This window comes from Salvelinus alpinus, chromosome 38 (genome assembly GCF_045679555.1).
Source record: "Salvelinus alpinus chromosome 38, SLU_Salpinus.1, whole genome shotgun sequence".
NCBI classification, from domain to species: Eukaryota; Metazoa; Chordata; class Actinopteri; order Salmoniformes; family Salmonidae; genus Salvelinus; species Salvelinus alpinus.
The window spans coordinates 10,294,164-10,312,129 of record NC_092123.1 but is presented as its reverse complement, the minus strand read 5'-3'; the positions used below and the strand labels follow the sequence as shown (position 1 = coordinate 10,312,129).

The 17,966-nt window shown below is 41.7% G+C and overlaps 1 protein-coding gene across 1 annotated transcript in view; it reads left to right on the top strand.

Annotated features, from left to right (window-relative positions):
• The first annotated feature begins 236 nt into the window (after positions 1 to 236).
• LOC139566514 (parathyroid hormone 2 receptor-like) overlaps positions 237 to 17,966 on the top strand; it is a 42,921-nt gene continuing 25,191 nt past the window's right edge. Inside the window, exons 1-6 of the mRNA XM_071387810.1 lie at positions 237 to 886; positions 2,499 to 2,598; positions 11,756 to 11,866; positions 15,062 to 15,183; positions 15,404 to 15,501; positions 17,487 to 17,670. Coding sequence (XP_071243911.1) covers positions 779 to 886; positions 2,499 to 2,598; positions 11,756 to 11,866; positions 15,062 to 15,183; positions 15,404 to 15,501; positions 17,487 to 17,670 — 723 coding nt within the window. The 5' untranslated portion in view covers positions 237 to 778. The remainder of the gene's footprint in view (positions 887 to 2,498; positions 2,599 to 11,755; positions 11,867 to 15,061; positions 15,184 to 15,403; positions 15,502 to 17,486; positions 17,671 to 17,966) is intronic.

The following is a 17,966-nucleotide window of genomic DNA, read 5'->3' as shown; positions in this document are numbered from 1 at the left end:
ACACTCAATTTCTCAAAATGCATTCATCTTTAATTAGAAAATTCGTTTTTAAGACACTCATGAGCGAACTGAACACACACACTGAATCGTGCAGACGGCTGCAGACACCCTTCCCACATGGCAACATTTCAGGACTACGGATAGATAGCGACTTTACGCACGTACAGACGGGAAATGCAGTTATAGGTAGGTTAGCTAGGCTACAGTAGAGATTAATAGTTATTTTGGTTGTCAGGTGCAAACTCGATTTTACACGTCTAGTCTATGGATAATTCTGGTTGAAATTTTCTTGCGGCTTTTTGACCGAAATGACTATTCGTGTTTTTAAAATATTTTTTTAAATGGCATTTAACGCTCATGGCCCACAAGAGAGACAACATGCCCAAATTGCCTCTGTAAAGCACATTTTACCTACTAAAATTGTGTGTTTCAGAGAAAAACTACAGGACACAAGTAGCCCGAAAGGCCAGTCATATAGCCTATCTATTTTAAGGTCCACAAGTGATCAGTAAACGTTTTGAACAAGTTTATGGTACATTCTTATTTCAGACAGATGACATCAAAACTCTGACCAAGCCTGCACTATTCCTGCGCCCCTTCTCCTGACATCCTCTTTCAACCGACTTCAAGAGCGTCGGATGGAAATACACACAGAGTAGGCTAGGCTACAGGAAGGAGAACCACGTACAGTCGGACTGTAACACGAGTTTGACACAACACCTGAACTACTGCGTGCTTCAGAAACACAGCTGATTTTGGAGTTTATCGAACCCTCTATATGCAACGCTGTCCACCAATGATCTGCAGAATGAATACAATACTTCTGCGTAACTTTTCGAAGTTTTTTTTATGCTGGAATGTAATTTACCTACACGTTTACGCACAGGTAAGTAGGCTAGACGATAGAGCAATATTGTTTGTATGTTTTGTGGAATAATTCATCCATAGGGTTATCCCCTGTTTTGTTACAGGAGCCTACACTGTGTATATAATAAACCACACACATACGGAATTTGCATGACCATTTTACATAGGCTACCAGCAACACGATGCTAGATTATATACACTGAGTGTACAAAACATTAGGATCACCTGCTCTTTCCACTTTCCACAGACTGACCAGGTGAAAGCTATGATCTCTTATTGATGTCAATCAGTGTAGATGAAGGGGAGGAGACAGGTTAATTAACGGGCCGTTAAACAAATGAGACATGGATTGTGTATGTGTGCCATTCAGAGGATGAATGGGCAAGACAACATTTTTAAGTTCCTTTGAACGGGGTATGGTAGTAGGTGCCCGTTTGTGTGTGTCAAGAACTGCAACGCTGTTGGATTTTTCACGCCAACAGTTTCCCGTGTGTATCAAAAATGGCGCAACGCCAAAAGGACACCCAGCCAAGTTGACAAAACGGTGGGACGCATTGGAGTCAACATTGGCCAGCATCCCTGTGGAACGCTTTTGACACCTAGTAGAGTCCATGCCCCGACGATATGAGGCTGTTCTGGCGGCAAAAAGGGGGTGCAAATCAATATTAGGAAGGTGTTAACCCTAATTGCTCCTGTAAATCACTCCGGATAAGAGCATCTGCTGAATTACAGTAAATGTTCCTAATGTTTTGTACACTCAGTGTATATTCAGGTGTAGGTATGGGGTGAGGGCAAGGTGAAATGAGAAGGGATGTTAGAAATGTACCATTCAACTAGTAAAACATTTATTAGCCTATGTTTCGGCAGGCTATTGCAAGTCTAGTTGACAAAGTTCTTGGCATAATGAATTCTAATCAAATCAAATGTATTTATATAGCCCTTCTTACATCAGCTGATATCTCAAAGTGCTGTACAGAAACCCAGAATTTGGTTGCTTTGTCTTGCATCTACAGTTCCCTATTCCTCTACTCCTATACCCTTTCCTCTCTGTCTATCTTTTAAAATACTTCTTCTGTAAATAATGGTAAATCTAAGATGGATCCCTGTCGCCCCCATATTATGTTTCTTATATTGGTGCTATTTCATGTGGAAATGTATTCTGTTATGTATGCTATTCTGACATGCCCACTTCTGTACTCATCAGTCAATGTTTGCATATTCATTATTGACTAGTACTCAACATCCACTTTCTCCTTGAATGCATTTAAATGAGGCAGAAGTATGAGGACAGTGCGTCAACAAGTGTGTGTGTGTGTGGCGATTGCTTACTGTGTGCCAAATGTATATGACCTATGTTTTATTTATGAAGTGTGTTATGCTACAGTATATGTCATTGTAAATATGACCTTTAGATTTAATCAACGTTTATATCAAAGCCACTTTACCATTTCTGCTCGTTATGTTTGAGCTCAAAATGATCTCCGGGGGGAAGATTCCCCTAGGTGCAGATCTAGGATCAGCTTGCCCTCCCCAATCCTAACCTTAACTATTAGTGGGGTAAATGCTAAACTGACCAAAGATCAGCATCTAAGGGGCACCTTTTTGAACCAATGCTGCAATCTACTCTGTAGGTTCATCCAGAGGTCGGCCTCACAGCACAGGAGCAGATGTACCTGCTGTATGATGTCAAAGTTGAGTGTCATCAGAACATCTCCACACACAACCCTGCAGGTGGGCAAACACGTACATCATTTTACTCTTTGGGCAGCATAGGTCATTTCCAAACTTTTTTTTGTTTGTGTTTCTGTAATCGGTACCCACTAAGCAGATGATTGGTCTACCTAGCTTTAGCAGAGCCCCATTGGCCAGCGTGTTTCCGGGTGGATCCAGACAGACCTTTATGGTAACCGTAGCAGCCCCCCATACTTCATCCTGTCTGGAGAGACTAAATCCCATAACTTTACGTGTTTTTCGTCTCCCGCGTATTGGAAATGGGGTTGGGTTTTGCGGGACGGTCAAACACTAGCCTGCTCCCACGTCTGCCCACATTCTACCAGGGTTCACTCAGTCAGAGGTTGGAGTTGGTAAAAGAGACTGGATGTGGTGCTGTTGCGTGAACACTGACAACACTGAACTCTGTTGCATTTCTCACATTGTCAGTCAACATGAGATTTACTGGATTGAGTAATGCTTCATGCAAAAAATGTGTATTCTGATATTTGTCCAAATGATTTATCACCCCCGAATTATTATAATTATTATTCTATATTTTTAATTGCGGTAACTTGAGACAACTTTCAATACAGCATGGATGAAAACTACAATTGACAGAAGTGGTCTTGGGGAGGGGGGAAAATAACTGGGCTGATGGCAACCACTGAAAACATTTAGAAAAAGTCATCTTCGTTTTCTCATATAGGCACTCTTGAAGAGCGGAGGGAGGAACTTCTTGAAAAGCCTTTATTTACTTGGACTACCACTGCAGTTTGATTAGACAAAGATGACTTAAGATCACCGATATTATGCTGTGTCTCTCCCTAGCCACGGAATCTGTGGGTGCTGAAATGAGGATTTATTCCATTCATTTGAATCTGTGCCAATTTACCAGCCCCAACCCTTGCGGTTGTTTCTCTTTCTGGCTGCTGCTCTCCGTATTATTATCCTCCGTGTGTCCGCCCACATTCTGTAGCAGTGTGAGAGCTGGATAAAAACAAACCGCTTTGTGTGTTTTGATCCAGAATCTAACCAGTCGTTAAAACCAGGTGGGAGAATGGAAATATCAGAACGTAAACAGATATTGGTGCATAATGGATAATTCATGTGTTTATTGTTTGGTGACCGTCTATAGTAAATCCTGGCTACTTAAAAAACAGACCAGCGTCTGGTAGCCATCCAAATTTAGTCATGACGGAAGTCTTACGGTTTCACTGGGAGGCGTTATGAAAATACAGTTTGCTATATACTCTGAGAGATGCAGAAATGACTTTAACACGTTATTTTAAGGGTCCGTTATAAAACATTTATAAGGCATTTACAAACAGTTTGCCCACCATTTAGTAATCATTATTCCCACATTTGTAAATGTTAGTTAGCTAGTTATTCACACGTGTGTGTGTGTGTGTGTGTGTGTATACACACAACATGACCAAAAGTATGTGGACTTGCTTCCATTCAGCCACAAGCGCATTAGTGATGTCGGGCACTGATGTTGGGCGATTAGGCCTGGCTTGCAGTCGGAGTTCCAATTCATCCCAAAGGTGTTTCGATGGGGTTGAGGTCAGGGCTCTGTGCAGGCCAGTCAAGTTCTTCCACACCGATCTCGACAAACCATTTCCGTATGGACCTCACTTGTCATGCTGGAAAAGGAAAAGGCCTTCCCCAAACTGTTCGCCACAAAGTTAGAATGTCATTGTATGTTGTAGCGTTAAGATTTCCCTTCACTGGAACTAAAGGGCCTAGCCCGAACCATGAAAAACAGCCCCAGACCATTATTCCTCCTTCACCAAACTTTACAGTTGTCACTATGCATTCGGGCAGGTAGCGTGTCCGCCAGCTTCGTCCGCCGGACTGCTAGATGGTAAAGCGTGATTCATCACGCCAGAGAACGCGTTTCAACTGCTTCAGAGTCCAATGGCGGGTGAGCTTTACACCACTCCAGCTGACACTTGGCATTGCGCATGGGGATCTTAGGCTTGTGTGCGGCTGCACGAACAGTTCTTGTGCTGAAGTTGCTTCCAGAGGCAGTTTGGATCTCGGTAGTGAGTGTTGCAACCGAGGACAGATGATTTTTACGCGCTTCAGCACTTGGCGGTCCCGTTCTGTGAGCTTGTGTGGCCTACCACTTTGCTGCTGAGCCGTTGTTGCTCTTAGACGTTTCCACTTCACAATATCAGCACTCACAGTCAACCCTGGCAGCTCTAGCAGGGCAGACATTTGACTAACTGACTTGTTGGAAAGGTGGCATCCTGTAGTAAGGCCATTCTACTGCAAATGTTTGTCTATGGAGATTGCATGGCAGTGTGCTCGATTTTATACACCTGTCAGCAATGGGTGTTGCTGAAATAGCCGAATCCACTAATTTGAAGGGGTGTCCACATACTTTTGTGTGTGTATATACACTATATAAATATATGTGTATTTCCTTTAACATCCTGTGTTGCGTGCTTATTCTTTTTACCAGGTACTGCTGGAATGTTTACCAATGGCATGCATCTATTTGTGGGAAATTACACTGGTCTCTCAACATTTATAAAGTATAAATAGTGCTCACTTTAGATTAGGGACTGCAAAAGGACTTTACTAATCATTAGTAAATGGTTTTGTTGTGGAAATTCTTACAAAGGGACACTCAAAGTCAATCTTAAATGAATCATTGTTTATTGTCAGTGCGCTGGAGAGGTTCCGAACGACTCAATGCACCATAGTACACATCAATCAGGAGCTCTGCCGGGGCAGTCCCAGCAGTTGTCTTATATACGGCTATACACAGACAAGTTATATTTGCATGATTTAGCATAAATAATTAATCATTACCGTTTTGTTTCATTCATGTGACCGACCAATACCGGTTCTAAATGTGTGACAGACCAACACCCCACGAGGCTTCTCTCTCTCTTATCTCAGTTTCAAGGTCTCAGCTATCTTTTTAGTTTGTTCTCAAAACATGGTTTGGGCATACTGCCAAATTGCAGCTACTGATAGTGAGGATTTGTACAGTCAGCCACTTGCATGAACACAGAAATAGGTTATTAGAACAGCACATGAATAAAAGACAGACATTTGTTATAAAAAAAAAAAGCACAAACATAAAAATTCCCATTACAGTTTACAAATGTGAGTAATTATTAATAAATGGTGAACACACAATTTTTATAAATGGTTTATTATGGACCCTTAAAATGTTACCGAAATGACATCAATGAAACCACTTATTGGCTAAATGATATTCTGCCTTTCATAAGAGTAAAATAAATAAAAAAAAGTACAAAAATTATATATATATATATATTATATGTTTTTCGGTTGTATTTGGTTTTTCCAGATAACTTAAACCAGATCTAAATGATAACAGATCATCCTGTTCCCCTATAAGATTGTGTTCCCTTTTCAATTTTAAATGACGGGGCAATCTGGGATTGGTTCATCCATTTGAGTCTTTAAATGTAGGATATACAGTATAGCAATTATTTAGCTTTGTTGTATTAATTCCCGAGATTGTCCCTTTAAAGGCAACGGCCCAATTCGAACCATTATTGGCCACCGTATTACTGCCCGGTGATCTACGGGCTAAGATCCCTCACACACCTGATCTCAGTTGCAACCATTATTAGCCATCCTATTACCACTCCCTCGGTGTTAACAAGGTCGGTGTTCACTTCAAGCCTGCTAATTGAGAAGACTAAGGACGGATGTATCCACAGTATTTGAGAATCATTCTGTACATCTGAAATACAGTATTTCCTCGTTTACCAGGACAAATATACAGTGGCAATTTTCCCGACACATTTTATGTACTGAAAACTCATGTTGGTGTACATGAGTAAAAACATTTTTTTTGTTTCTAATTTATGTAATCCATTAATTATAACTTGGTTTAATACATTAGGCCTATGGACATTTTCAAGAGGAAAATCAGATATTGAAGTTGAATTCACCGATTTGAGCGCATCATGGCATAATTTCATAAAGTAGATGTCTCAACTGTTGACTCATTTATACTCGCTTGTATGTCCTATTCGGTCTGCGGGCCTTGTTTGACACGTGTGCTAGCCTATTAGCCACATTATGACTGACTTGTGATCACTGTCCTTGCTAGTTTGATTGTACTGACATTCCCAGCCTTAGTTACATTCATCTGTTTTTGTCCAGAATATTGAGTCATTGAAACTGAAACGGTGCATCCTGAATGGAGGCAGCAAACTGTACCAGGCCAGCTGTGATTTACAACCTGATAGCAATATTTTTTGGTCTACCAAGAAATGTATTGGTGAATTATATAAATCATGCATTGAACTGCATCCATCTATTCTGCCAACAATGCCTTACCTTACTTCATGGAATTTCTAGTCAAAAATAACCTATTTTTAAAACCTCATCAAATTGGTTTTGAAGCATAAACTGGGAATTTGATATTTTTTACTGATATTATCATTGTCTGTTTTCATGTTTTCAAAGTAGTTAAAACATTTGTCAGTTCCACTTTAAGGTATTTCACACTGTCTACACATGGGACCCACCTGGCAAGTGGTCCCAAACCCCAATATGGCACATTTCCTGTCTGTCAGTTTAAATCGATACAACATGCTTTGATGTTTCAAATGATAATGTGCCTCAACCCAGCTATAATCAGATCCAATTTGGCTCTGACATAATGAAGTATGACATCATACGCATAGGAAGGCTACTGCAGCTGAGACACTGAAATATACAAATATCTACTTCTCTTTAGACCTGGATTGCAATTAGGGTTGCAAAGGGTTGGCAACTTTCTGATAAATTTCCAGGATTTTTCAGGAAGTTTTCACTTCCCAATTTTCCATGGGAAGTTAAGCCCTGGAATTTGGGGAATTTTGCTTAAATTCATCAAAAAAGTTAGCTTATAACAGTGAACCTTTTTTTGTGGGAAACACATAAGGAAATTCCAGGTCGTGTGGCAATGTTGGTTAAACTATTCTCAATTCAATGGAATTACTACCCTTTGCATGCACAGTGCACTCTTCCATCACATGTACAGCTGATTCTCAAGATCTTGCACACTAATGAGATGCTATTGAGCCCACACTACTACACTGTCTGAGCCAAGGACTACATGCTTTCTGGTAAGTTTTCATGACAATACTGGGTGGGGTGAATATATTTTATATCACATGCATGATTTTTTTTGTTAACTATTAAATTGTAGCCTAGAGCAAGGTGTGTTTTGAATCATTTCTAACTTGTTAACAATTTCTGCAAGTTATTTTTTGCTGCCATATGGGTTTTAGCTTGCTTGAGCCTATTAACTGAGGAGTGTTAATTCACCTGTTTCCATACATGTTTCATTTTAAAACATTTATCTTACACACAGGAGTTGTTTAATCTAACTGCTTAACTATTTATCTGTACATGGAATTGTATTTGGGTTTTTTTACTCGTTTTTTCCCTAATCTTTACAGGAAAATGCCACAGGCACTATCTGATGTGTGGAGACATTTCACTGCAGCTAATGTAGAAGGAAAGCTGTGTACATTTGAAAATACTGTGCCAAATCATATGTGAAGAATACAACAAAGATGCAGAATCATCTGGGCAAGTGCATAAAGTTCCCTCAGCGCTCACAACAAGCAACCTCTGACAAAAGTCCCTCGACTTCTATTCGAGTTGAAAATTATGAATTAGACACCTTATCGATAGCAACAGCTCATGGTCCTCCTGGAATCAGAATGGTTTTTGACTCAATGGAGGAACGTAGTCAGAGAAATTCTGATTAATGTCTTGCTCGAGCTGTGTATGGAAGTGATTCACCTCTGATGCTCACAGGCAATGTGTATTGGAAGATATTTCTGAATGTTCTTCGCCCAGCATACACCCCTCCAACCAGACATGCTTTATCTACTCATTTGCTGGATACAGAGTTCAAGTGAAGGTCAAGCAAATTTTTGCACTAGTGACAGACAATGCTGCAAACATGAAGGCTGCTTGGTCTAAAGTGGAGTCCTAACCTCACATCACACCCATTGGCTGTGCTGCTCATGCATTGAATCTGCTCCTCAAGGACATCATGGCACTGAAAACAACATTGTATACACTCTACAAGAGAGCCAAGGAAATGGTTAGGTATGTGAAGGGTCATCAAGTTATAGCAGCAATTTACCTCACCAAGCAAAGTGAGAAGAATAAGAGCACCACATTGAAGCTGCCCAGCAACACCCGTTGGGGTGGTGTTGTCATCATGTTTGACAGTCTCCTGGAGGGGAAGGAGTCTCTCCAAGAAATGGCCATAGCACAGTCTTCCGATATGGACAGCCCCATCAAGAGGATCCTCCTAGATTATGTATTTCGGGAGAGAGTGGTAAGCAGCCTGAAACTCCTGAAACCTATAGCAGTAGCCATTGCACAGATTGAGGGAGACAATGCCATCCTGTCTGATGTTCAGACTCTGCTTGCAGATGTAAGAGGAGAAATTCGTACTGCCCTGCCCACTTCACTGTTGCTCCAAGCAGAGGAAACTGCAGTTCTGAAATGCATCAAAAAGCATGAAGACTTCTGCCTGAATCTCATACACGCCGTGGCGTACATGTTGGACCCAAAGTATGCTGGCAAGAGCATCCTGTCTGGTGCAGAGATCAACAAGGCCTATGGTGTCATCACTACCGTGTCTCGCTACCTTGGCCTGGATGAGGGCAAGGTTCTTGGCAGTCTGGCGAAGTACACTTCCAAGCAAGGGCTTTGGGATGAAGATGCAATATGGCAGTTGTGCCAACATATCTCATCAGCCACCTGGTAGAAGGGACTTTGTGGATCTGAGGCTCTGTCCCCTGTTGCCTCCATCATCCTCCAAATCCCACCAACATCAGCCACCTCAGAGCGCAACTGGTCCTTGTTTGGGAACACACCCACCAAAGCACGCAACAAGCTGACCAATACAGGGGTTGAAAAATTGGTGTCCATCCGGGCTAATTTTAGGCTTTTTGAGCCTGACGACGAGCCATCCTCAACAAGTTTGGAAAGTGACAGTGAAGATGAAGTGGACATTGAGGTCCAGGGAGAAGACATGGAAGCCTGAGAGGAAGACAACCAAAGCTTTAGTTTCTAGACAATCATTTTACAGATGTATGTTGAAAACGTTTTTGGGAGATGCGATGGATCATTGGGGATCATTCAATATTCCCTTTTGTTTTTCAGTGAAATCATCCCATGTGACGAGTCAACTCATTTAATTAAAGTTCAATTCGTAACTAAATGGAATGGAAATTATGTAAAAATGTACCACTAGCCACTTTAAACAATGCCACTTAATATAATGTTTACATACCCTACATTACTCATCTTATATGTATATACTGTACTCTATATAATCTACTGCATCTTGCCATCTTTATGTAATACATGTATCACTAGCCACTTTAAACTATGCCACTTTATGTTTACATACCCTACATTACTCATCTCATATGTATATACTGTACTCTATACCATCTACTGCATCTTGCCTATGCCGTTCTGTACCATCACTCATTCATATATCTTTATGTACATATTCTTTATCCCTTTACACGTGTGTGTATAAGGTAGTAGTTGTGGAATTGTTAGGTTAGATTACTTGTTGGTTATTACTGCATTGTCGGAACTAGAAGCACAAGCATTTCGCTACACTCACATTAACATCTGCTAACCATGTGTATGTGACAAATAAAATTTGATTTGATTTTAAATTGTTTTTATTTCTATTGGAAGGATTTAATAATTTCCAATTATGTCTACTTATGATAAGGTAAAAGGTTTCTGTTTCTGTCTCCGTATATGGTATGCAAAAAACAAAAAACATCTACATTTAAATGGTATTGATATTAATTCCCATATATTCCCGTTAATTCCCACGGAAAGTTTCCACCTCTGAATATTCCCCAAAATGTGCAACCCTAATTGCAATCATAAAATAGATTAATTGATTTAAATCTATTTACTACTTATTTTTTCTCCGTCTTAGGTCTTTATTACTCAGTCTCAGCTTGCGTCCCAAATGGCACTAAAAGTCGTGTACTATAAAGGGAATAGGGTGCAATTTGTGACACACACCCACCCTAGTCACTTGTTTCACTGAACCATCAGGAGGGCTAGCTGACAAAAGACGACAACCTATTACTCCTAGTGCTCTCCCACTAGCCTACTCATCTGGTGGACAGATGGTGTGTGTGTGTGTATATATAGCTGTAATGACTATGAGCAATGTTTTTGCACTTGTCGCTAATGAGTGACTCATAAGCTTTGTCTTTCCACCTCACACTCTCATCATGGAATATAGATTCATATTAGAAATGTGTTTAATCAAGGGAGCGGAGGTTTAATAGTGGGAGAAAGAGTTTTTGTCCATGGAGCCGATATGTAGTAAATTGATTCTTCTTCAGCTTGTTTCATTAATGATGTGGACTGAGTGCACACTGCTGGATATTTGCCCTTTCTTAAATTGATTCACTCAATGTCCAATGTCTGCAAGATCACCAGCACTTACCATTGACGGGCACAAAAGCAACAAGTCAATGAAACCTTTCAATGATAACGCCTTGAGTTCAATAGCAATGATTGCTTTTAAGTTCAGATTTATCCGAAGGAGTGGCCATGGTATTTGGCCTGGGAGCCTGCGTTCCTTTGATGACGATAGCCTCCAACACAATGTCCAAATAATGTCACTTATGAACGTAAAAGCCTAAAATATCTACATCAGACATATTGACGTTTGTAATTGTGAAGATTTGACGTATAATGGCAATATGTCAGTAAATGTTACATATTTGGCATATTACCATAGTATATTATCTAGTGAAGGGCACTAATATGGAAAATCCATACTAATATATCACTTGAATTTTTTCGATATTTAAATAAGTCCATTCACCACAGGCAATTAAGTCACTAAGTTGAGAGCCAGTGAGAAGGTCTGTGAGAGGGGTTTGTGCATGCAGGAACAGTCATGTACAGTATGGGTTTTTACATAATAGTGTAAAATAACAGGAAGGATAAACCAATATCATAATATGCCTTCCATATACCGATATCAAACACAAATAAAACAATATCACGATATGAATTGCTCATATCGGTATCAAGTGAAATCTATATCATATGTAATTATCAGTATTGGTGCCCACCACTAATATTACCTAACTCCCCTTTCCCACTATGTATCCAGATGACCTTTGTGCCCCTGGCTGGGATGGTCTGATCTGTTGGCCTCAGGGATCCACCGGAGCACTAACCAAGGTCCCCTGCCCCAGCTACATCTACGACTTCAACCATCAAGGTATTGGGGTATAGATAGGCTATACTCATGAGGCCATATTTATTAAGTGTTTGTACTGGGTGCAAAGTTTGTAAAAAAAAATTGGGGAAAGGTATAAAACCCCAAAACAAATCTTTGTTTACACTATAATATTTAGTTGCTATATCAATTTTTGGACTTATACATTTATGATATATACCCAATGATTCTTGAAGAGTATACACTGAGTATACAGAACATGAAGAACACCCCCTCTTTCCATGACATTACCAGGTGAATCCAGGTGAAAGCTTTGATCCCTTATTTATGTAACTTGTTAAATCCACTTCAATCAGAGGAGATGAAGGGGAGGAGACAGGTTAAATAAAGATTTAAGCCTTGGGACATTTACATTTACATTTAAGTCATTTAGCAGACGCTCTTATCCAGAGCGACTTACAAATTGGTGCATTCACCTTATGATATCCAGTGGAACAACCACTTTACAATAGTGCATCTAACTCTTTTAAGGGGGGGGGGGGTTAGAAGGATTACTTTATCCTATCCTAGGTATTCCTTAAAGAGGTGGGGTTTCAGGTGTCTCCGGAAGGTGGTGATTGACTCCGCTGACCTGGCGTCGTGAGGGAGTTTGTTCCACCATTGGGGTGCCAGAGCAGCGAACAGTTTTGACTGGGCTGAGCGGGAACTGTACTTCCTCAGAGGTAGGGAGGCGAGCAGGCCAGAGGTGGATGAACGCAGTGCCCTTGTTTGGGTGTAGGGCCTGATCAGAGCCTGAAGGTACGGAGGTGCCGTTCCCCTCACAGCTCCGTAGGCAAGCACCATGGTCTTGTAGCGGATGCGAGCTTCAACTGGAAGCCAGTGGAGAGAGCGGAGGAGCGGGGTGACGTGAAAGAACTTGGGAAAGTTGAACACCAGACGGGCTGCGGCGTTCTGGATGAGTTGTAGGGGTTTAATGGCACAGGCAGGGAGCCCAGCCAACAGCGAGTTGCAGTAATCCAGACGGGAGATGACAAGTGCCTGGATTAGGATTAGGAGGCAGGGTCGTACTCTGCGAATGTTGTAGAGCATGAACCTACAGGAACGGGTCACCGCCTTGATGTTAGTTGAGAACGACAGGGTGTTGTCCAGGATCACGCCAAGGTTCTTAGCACTCTGGGAGGAGGACACAATGGAGTTGTCAACCGTGATGGCGAGATCATGGAACGGGCAGTCCTTCCCCGGGAGGAAGAGCAGCTCCGTCTTGCCGAGGTTCAGCTTGAGGTGGTGATCCGTCATCCACACTGATATGTCTGCCAGACATGCAGAGATGCGATTCACCACCTGGTTATCAGAGGGGGGAAAGGAGAAGATTAATTGTGTGTCGTCTGCATAGCAATGATAGGAGAGACCATGTGAGGATATGACAGAGCCAAGTGACTTGGTGTATAGCGAGAATAGGAGAGGGCCTAGAACAGAGCCCTGGGGGACACCAGTGGTGAGAGCACGTGGTGCGGAGACAGATTCTCGCCACGCCACCTGGTAGGAGCGACCTGTCAGGTAGGACGCAATCCAAGCGTGGGCCGCGCCGGAGATGCCCAGCTCGGAGAGGGTGGAGAGGAGGATCTGATGGTTCACAGTATCAAAGGCAGCCGATAGGTCTAGAAGGATGAGAGCAGAGGAGAGAGAGTTAGCTTTAGCAGTGCGGAGCGCCTCCGTGACACAGAGAAGAGCAGTCTCAGTTGAATGACTAGTCTTGAAACCTGACTGATTTGGATCAAGAAGGTCATTCTGAGAGAGATAGCAGGAGAGCTGGCCAAGGACGGCACGTTCAAGAGTTTTGGAGAGAAAAGAAAGAAGGGATACTGGTCTGTAGTTGTTGACATCGGAGGGATCGAGTGTAGGTTTTTTCAGAAGGGGTGCAACTCTCGCTCTCTTGAAGACGGAAGGGACGTAGCCAGCGGTCAAGGATGAGTTGATGAGCGAGGTGAGGTAAGGGAGAAGGTCTCCGGAAATGGTCTGGAGAAGAGAGGAGGGGATAGGGTCAAGCGGGCAGGTTGTTGTGCGGCCGGCCGTCACAAGACGCGAGATTTCATCTGGAGAGAGAGGGGAGAAAGAGGTCAAAGCACAGGGTAGGGCAGTGTGAGCAGAACCAGCGGTGTCGTTTGACTTAGCAAACGAGGATCGGATGTCGTCGACCTTCTTTTCAAAATGGTTGACGAAGTCATCAGCAGAGAGGGAGGAGGGGGGAGGAGGGGGAGGAGGATTCAGGAGGGAGGAGAAGGGACAATTGAGACCTGGATTGTGTATGTGTGCCATTGAGAGGGTGAATGGGCAAGACAAAAAATGTAATTGCCTTTGAACGGGGTATGGTAGTAGGTGCCAGTTTGTGTCAAGAACGGCAATGCTGCTGGGTTTTTCAAGCTCAACAGTTTCCCATGTGTATCAAGAATGGTCCACCACTCAAAGGACATCCAGCCAACTTGACACAACTTTGGGAAGCATTGGAGTCAACATGGATCAGCTTCCCTGTGGAACGCTTTCGACCCCTTATAGAGTCCATGCTCCAACGAATTGAGGCTTTTCTGAGGGAAACGGGGGGTTTTAAAAAAAACTATAATTTTGATATCCAAAAGCTTTTCGCCAAAACAGACCCACTTTGTTCTTGTTTCAAATGAGGATTCTAGCTTCAATGTTTTATTTCTGAGCTGGTGCAAACCCTTAGTAAATCTGGCCCATGGTATCAATTGAATATATTGAATACCTTTTTAACTGTATTACCATTGTGTTAAAATCATTTGTTTGCATCATGTGGTCATTATATGGAGAAAAGCAATGTACATGTAATGGATTTGACGTATTGAATGGTTTGATGAGCATGAAAACGATGTAAACCATATCCCATGGCCGTCTCAGTCACCAGACTTCAACCCAATTGAACACTTATGGGAGATTCTGGACCGGTGCCTGAGACAGCGTTGTCCACCACCATAGAAAAAACACTAAATTATAGAATTTCTCATTGAAGAATGGTGTCGCATTCCTACAATATAGTTCCAGACACTTGTAGAATCCATTCCAAGCTGTATTGGAGCTGTTCTGGCTCGTGGTGGCCCAACACCCTATTAAGATACTTTATGTTGGTGTTTCCTTTGTTTTGGAAGTTAACTGTATGTTGCAATGTTAATGACCAGACCGTGTGTGTGGTGTCTGTGTGCCTGTGTCTGTGTGTATGTCCAGGTCATGCATACAGGAAGTGTGACGTCAACGGTTCCTGGGTTTCTGTGGAGGGGTTGAACCGAACGTGGTCCAATTATTCCGACTGCTTAAAATTCCTTTTACCTGGTCAAGAGGAGGAAAAGGTAATCCCAATCACCACTTCAGTCACACCTAAGATTCCAATTAACGTTGTTGTGGTTGCAGACTTGACTCATGACAATACTTGAGTTGCTCTGACTCATGCTAACAGCGGAGCTACACTGGGGCGTCGGGAGCACAGGCAGCTAGCGTAGAAGCTAAAAACCAAACTTTCTCCCGGCGTAAACAGTGTAGCAGGTCTATAACATATCCATTTCTCTCTAGCAGGACTTCTTTGACCGGCTGTACGTCATGTACACCGTTGGATATGCACTGTCCTTCATCTCTCTTCTAGGGGCCTTTGTCATCATAGGCTACTTCAGGTAAGACAGCCTTGTGTCCCAACAATTGGTCCTTTTTCCAGAAGTGTGCAGTTGTGCGCTCCTTCTCACAAATATAGTCATTCTTATACCAGTCATTTCCTTTCGGTCTATGAAAGGAAGTGAACAAGTGCAGACTTTGGGAGAAAGGACATTATTATCCATATATTTCTATGTTCACTTCAAAGAAAAGTCTTTGCTGCTCTATCCACATGTGTAAATGCCACTGAGTTCATACAGTACTAGGCCTCATCTGTTCATCACCATTTTCCAAAAACAGTCTCACATTTAAATGAGAAGTAAAAATAAATATCCTGGCCAATCCTCTTGACTCATCTCCAAATTCTCTGGGAAATGCAAGTGGTCAATGCTGTTCAAGATTCTGCACAGATTTTAATAGCGATTGTAAAGATCTCCACAGACCTTCAGCCTTTGCATGCTATCTTGAACATGCACGCTTTCTTAAGCTAACCTCAATTTGGCCATGGATGTGTTACTCATTTTAAGTTTGAATAAACACTGCTACATTAGTTTGTAAGAGCCTTAACTCTAGTTTATTTACTATATTACAAAAATTATTATTGAATTGTGTTTGACAACACAGCTAAATATCAATGTTTTAAAAGGATATCTAATGTTTGGATAGTTTAATCTGAGCCTGTCGTATGTAGGTGGCAGGGAAGTCAAGCGCAGGAGAATTAAACTTGGTATAAATGGAGTATTTTAATAACTTAAAAACATGAACTCCAAAACCAAAGTCCATAATAAAATAAATGAGGGTACAAGAACCCGTCGCACACCAATCTATAGAACATGAACATAACAAAATAAACAATATCTGACAAGTACATGAGGGGAAACAGAGGGTTAAATACACAACAATTAATGAATGGGATTGGAACCAGGTGTGTAAGAAGACCAGACAAAACCAATGGAAAATGAAACATAGATCAATGATGGCTAGAAGACCGGTGACGTCGATCGCTGAGCACCGCCCGAACAAGGAGAGGCATCGACTTCGGCAGAAGTCGTGACAGAGCCACTGGCTTTATCCTATTCTTTAACTTTTAATTTTGGTTTAGTTGGAGTCCTGAATCCAACATATGACTTGTTAACTTTTCGAAAAACTTGCAAAACTGAATTGTGTTTGGTTGTCAACACAACCAAATATCAACATTTAATGAGATGTATCTTTTGTGCCACTGACTTAGTCTGGCCTTAATTCTAGTTTGTCTACAAATGAATCATTGACATGACATGGATTCATGTCTCCAACTCAACCTAGAATCAAAGGTAAAGAATAGGACTGCCATGATTCCCTAATAACAGAGTAAAACACCCTTTGTACAAGTTAAAGAATAGGGCCTAAATCAAATTCAACTTTTATTTCATGTGCATTTAAAGTTTAATGAGACTAGATTTAGTTGGTTGAGTTGGAGACGTGAATCCAACATATCAATGCTTTTCGTTATGAGTTGTCAATATCATGAATGCAGTTAGAGAAGGACGTATTACTCTCAAGCATCTTCCCTCAGTATTTCAACACAGATGCTGTTGAAAAAAATCACCGTACACCGTAAAACAAACTCAAATGATCTGAGGAAGCTGATTTGCGGTGAACCAATTTGATTTTAAGAACTTGGAATTTAGTGTATTTTACTCAATTCAGGTTATTGTTTTCAATGCAGTTCGGTTTTATAATGTATGTGTATTAACTGTACATTTCCAAATTCCTCAACACAATTAACTAGGTTTGAATGCCAAAACGAACATGTAGATGTTTCGAATTTCTCTCTAGGTTTCTACCTAGTTTTTTTTTAGCCACTGTCCTTTTGCTACTGCGTTGCTAGCTCTTTGGGGTTCAGGCTGGGTAAAGCACTTTGTGACAACTGCTTGATGTAAAAAGGGTTTTATAAAATACATGTCATTGATTGAATATAGTGATTGTTGAGCCTTGAGTGTTTTGCACCTGTCTGCCTGCCATGCAGACGCCTCCACTGCACTAGGAACTACATCCACATGCACCTGTTTGTGTCCTTCATGCTGCGTGCCGTCAGCATCTTTGTCAAGGACAAGGTGGTCCACACCAACGGAGGTCTGCAGGAGTTTGACACAGCGCTCATGGACAACTACAAGACTATCTCTGCTATGCCCCTTGACAACTCCCAGTTTGTGAGTACAGTAATGTTCTCCCCTTCAACTTCAAGGTCCGTTTGTTTTGTTGTATTACATTTACATTTAAGTCATTTAGCAGACGCTCTTATCCAGAGCGACTTACAAATTGGAAAGTTCATACATATTCATCCTGGTCCCCCCGTGGGGAATGAACCCACAACCCTGGCGTTGCAAGCGCCATGCTCTACCAACTGAGCCACACGGGACCATGAAGTATGAAGTGCACTTAAATGCTTGCCCTCAAGTGTCATGGCATAAATAGCAGCACAACTTAGGGGGGTTGATAAATACAC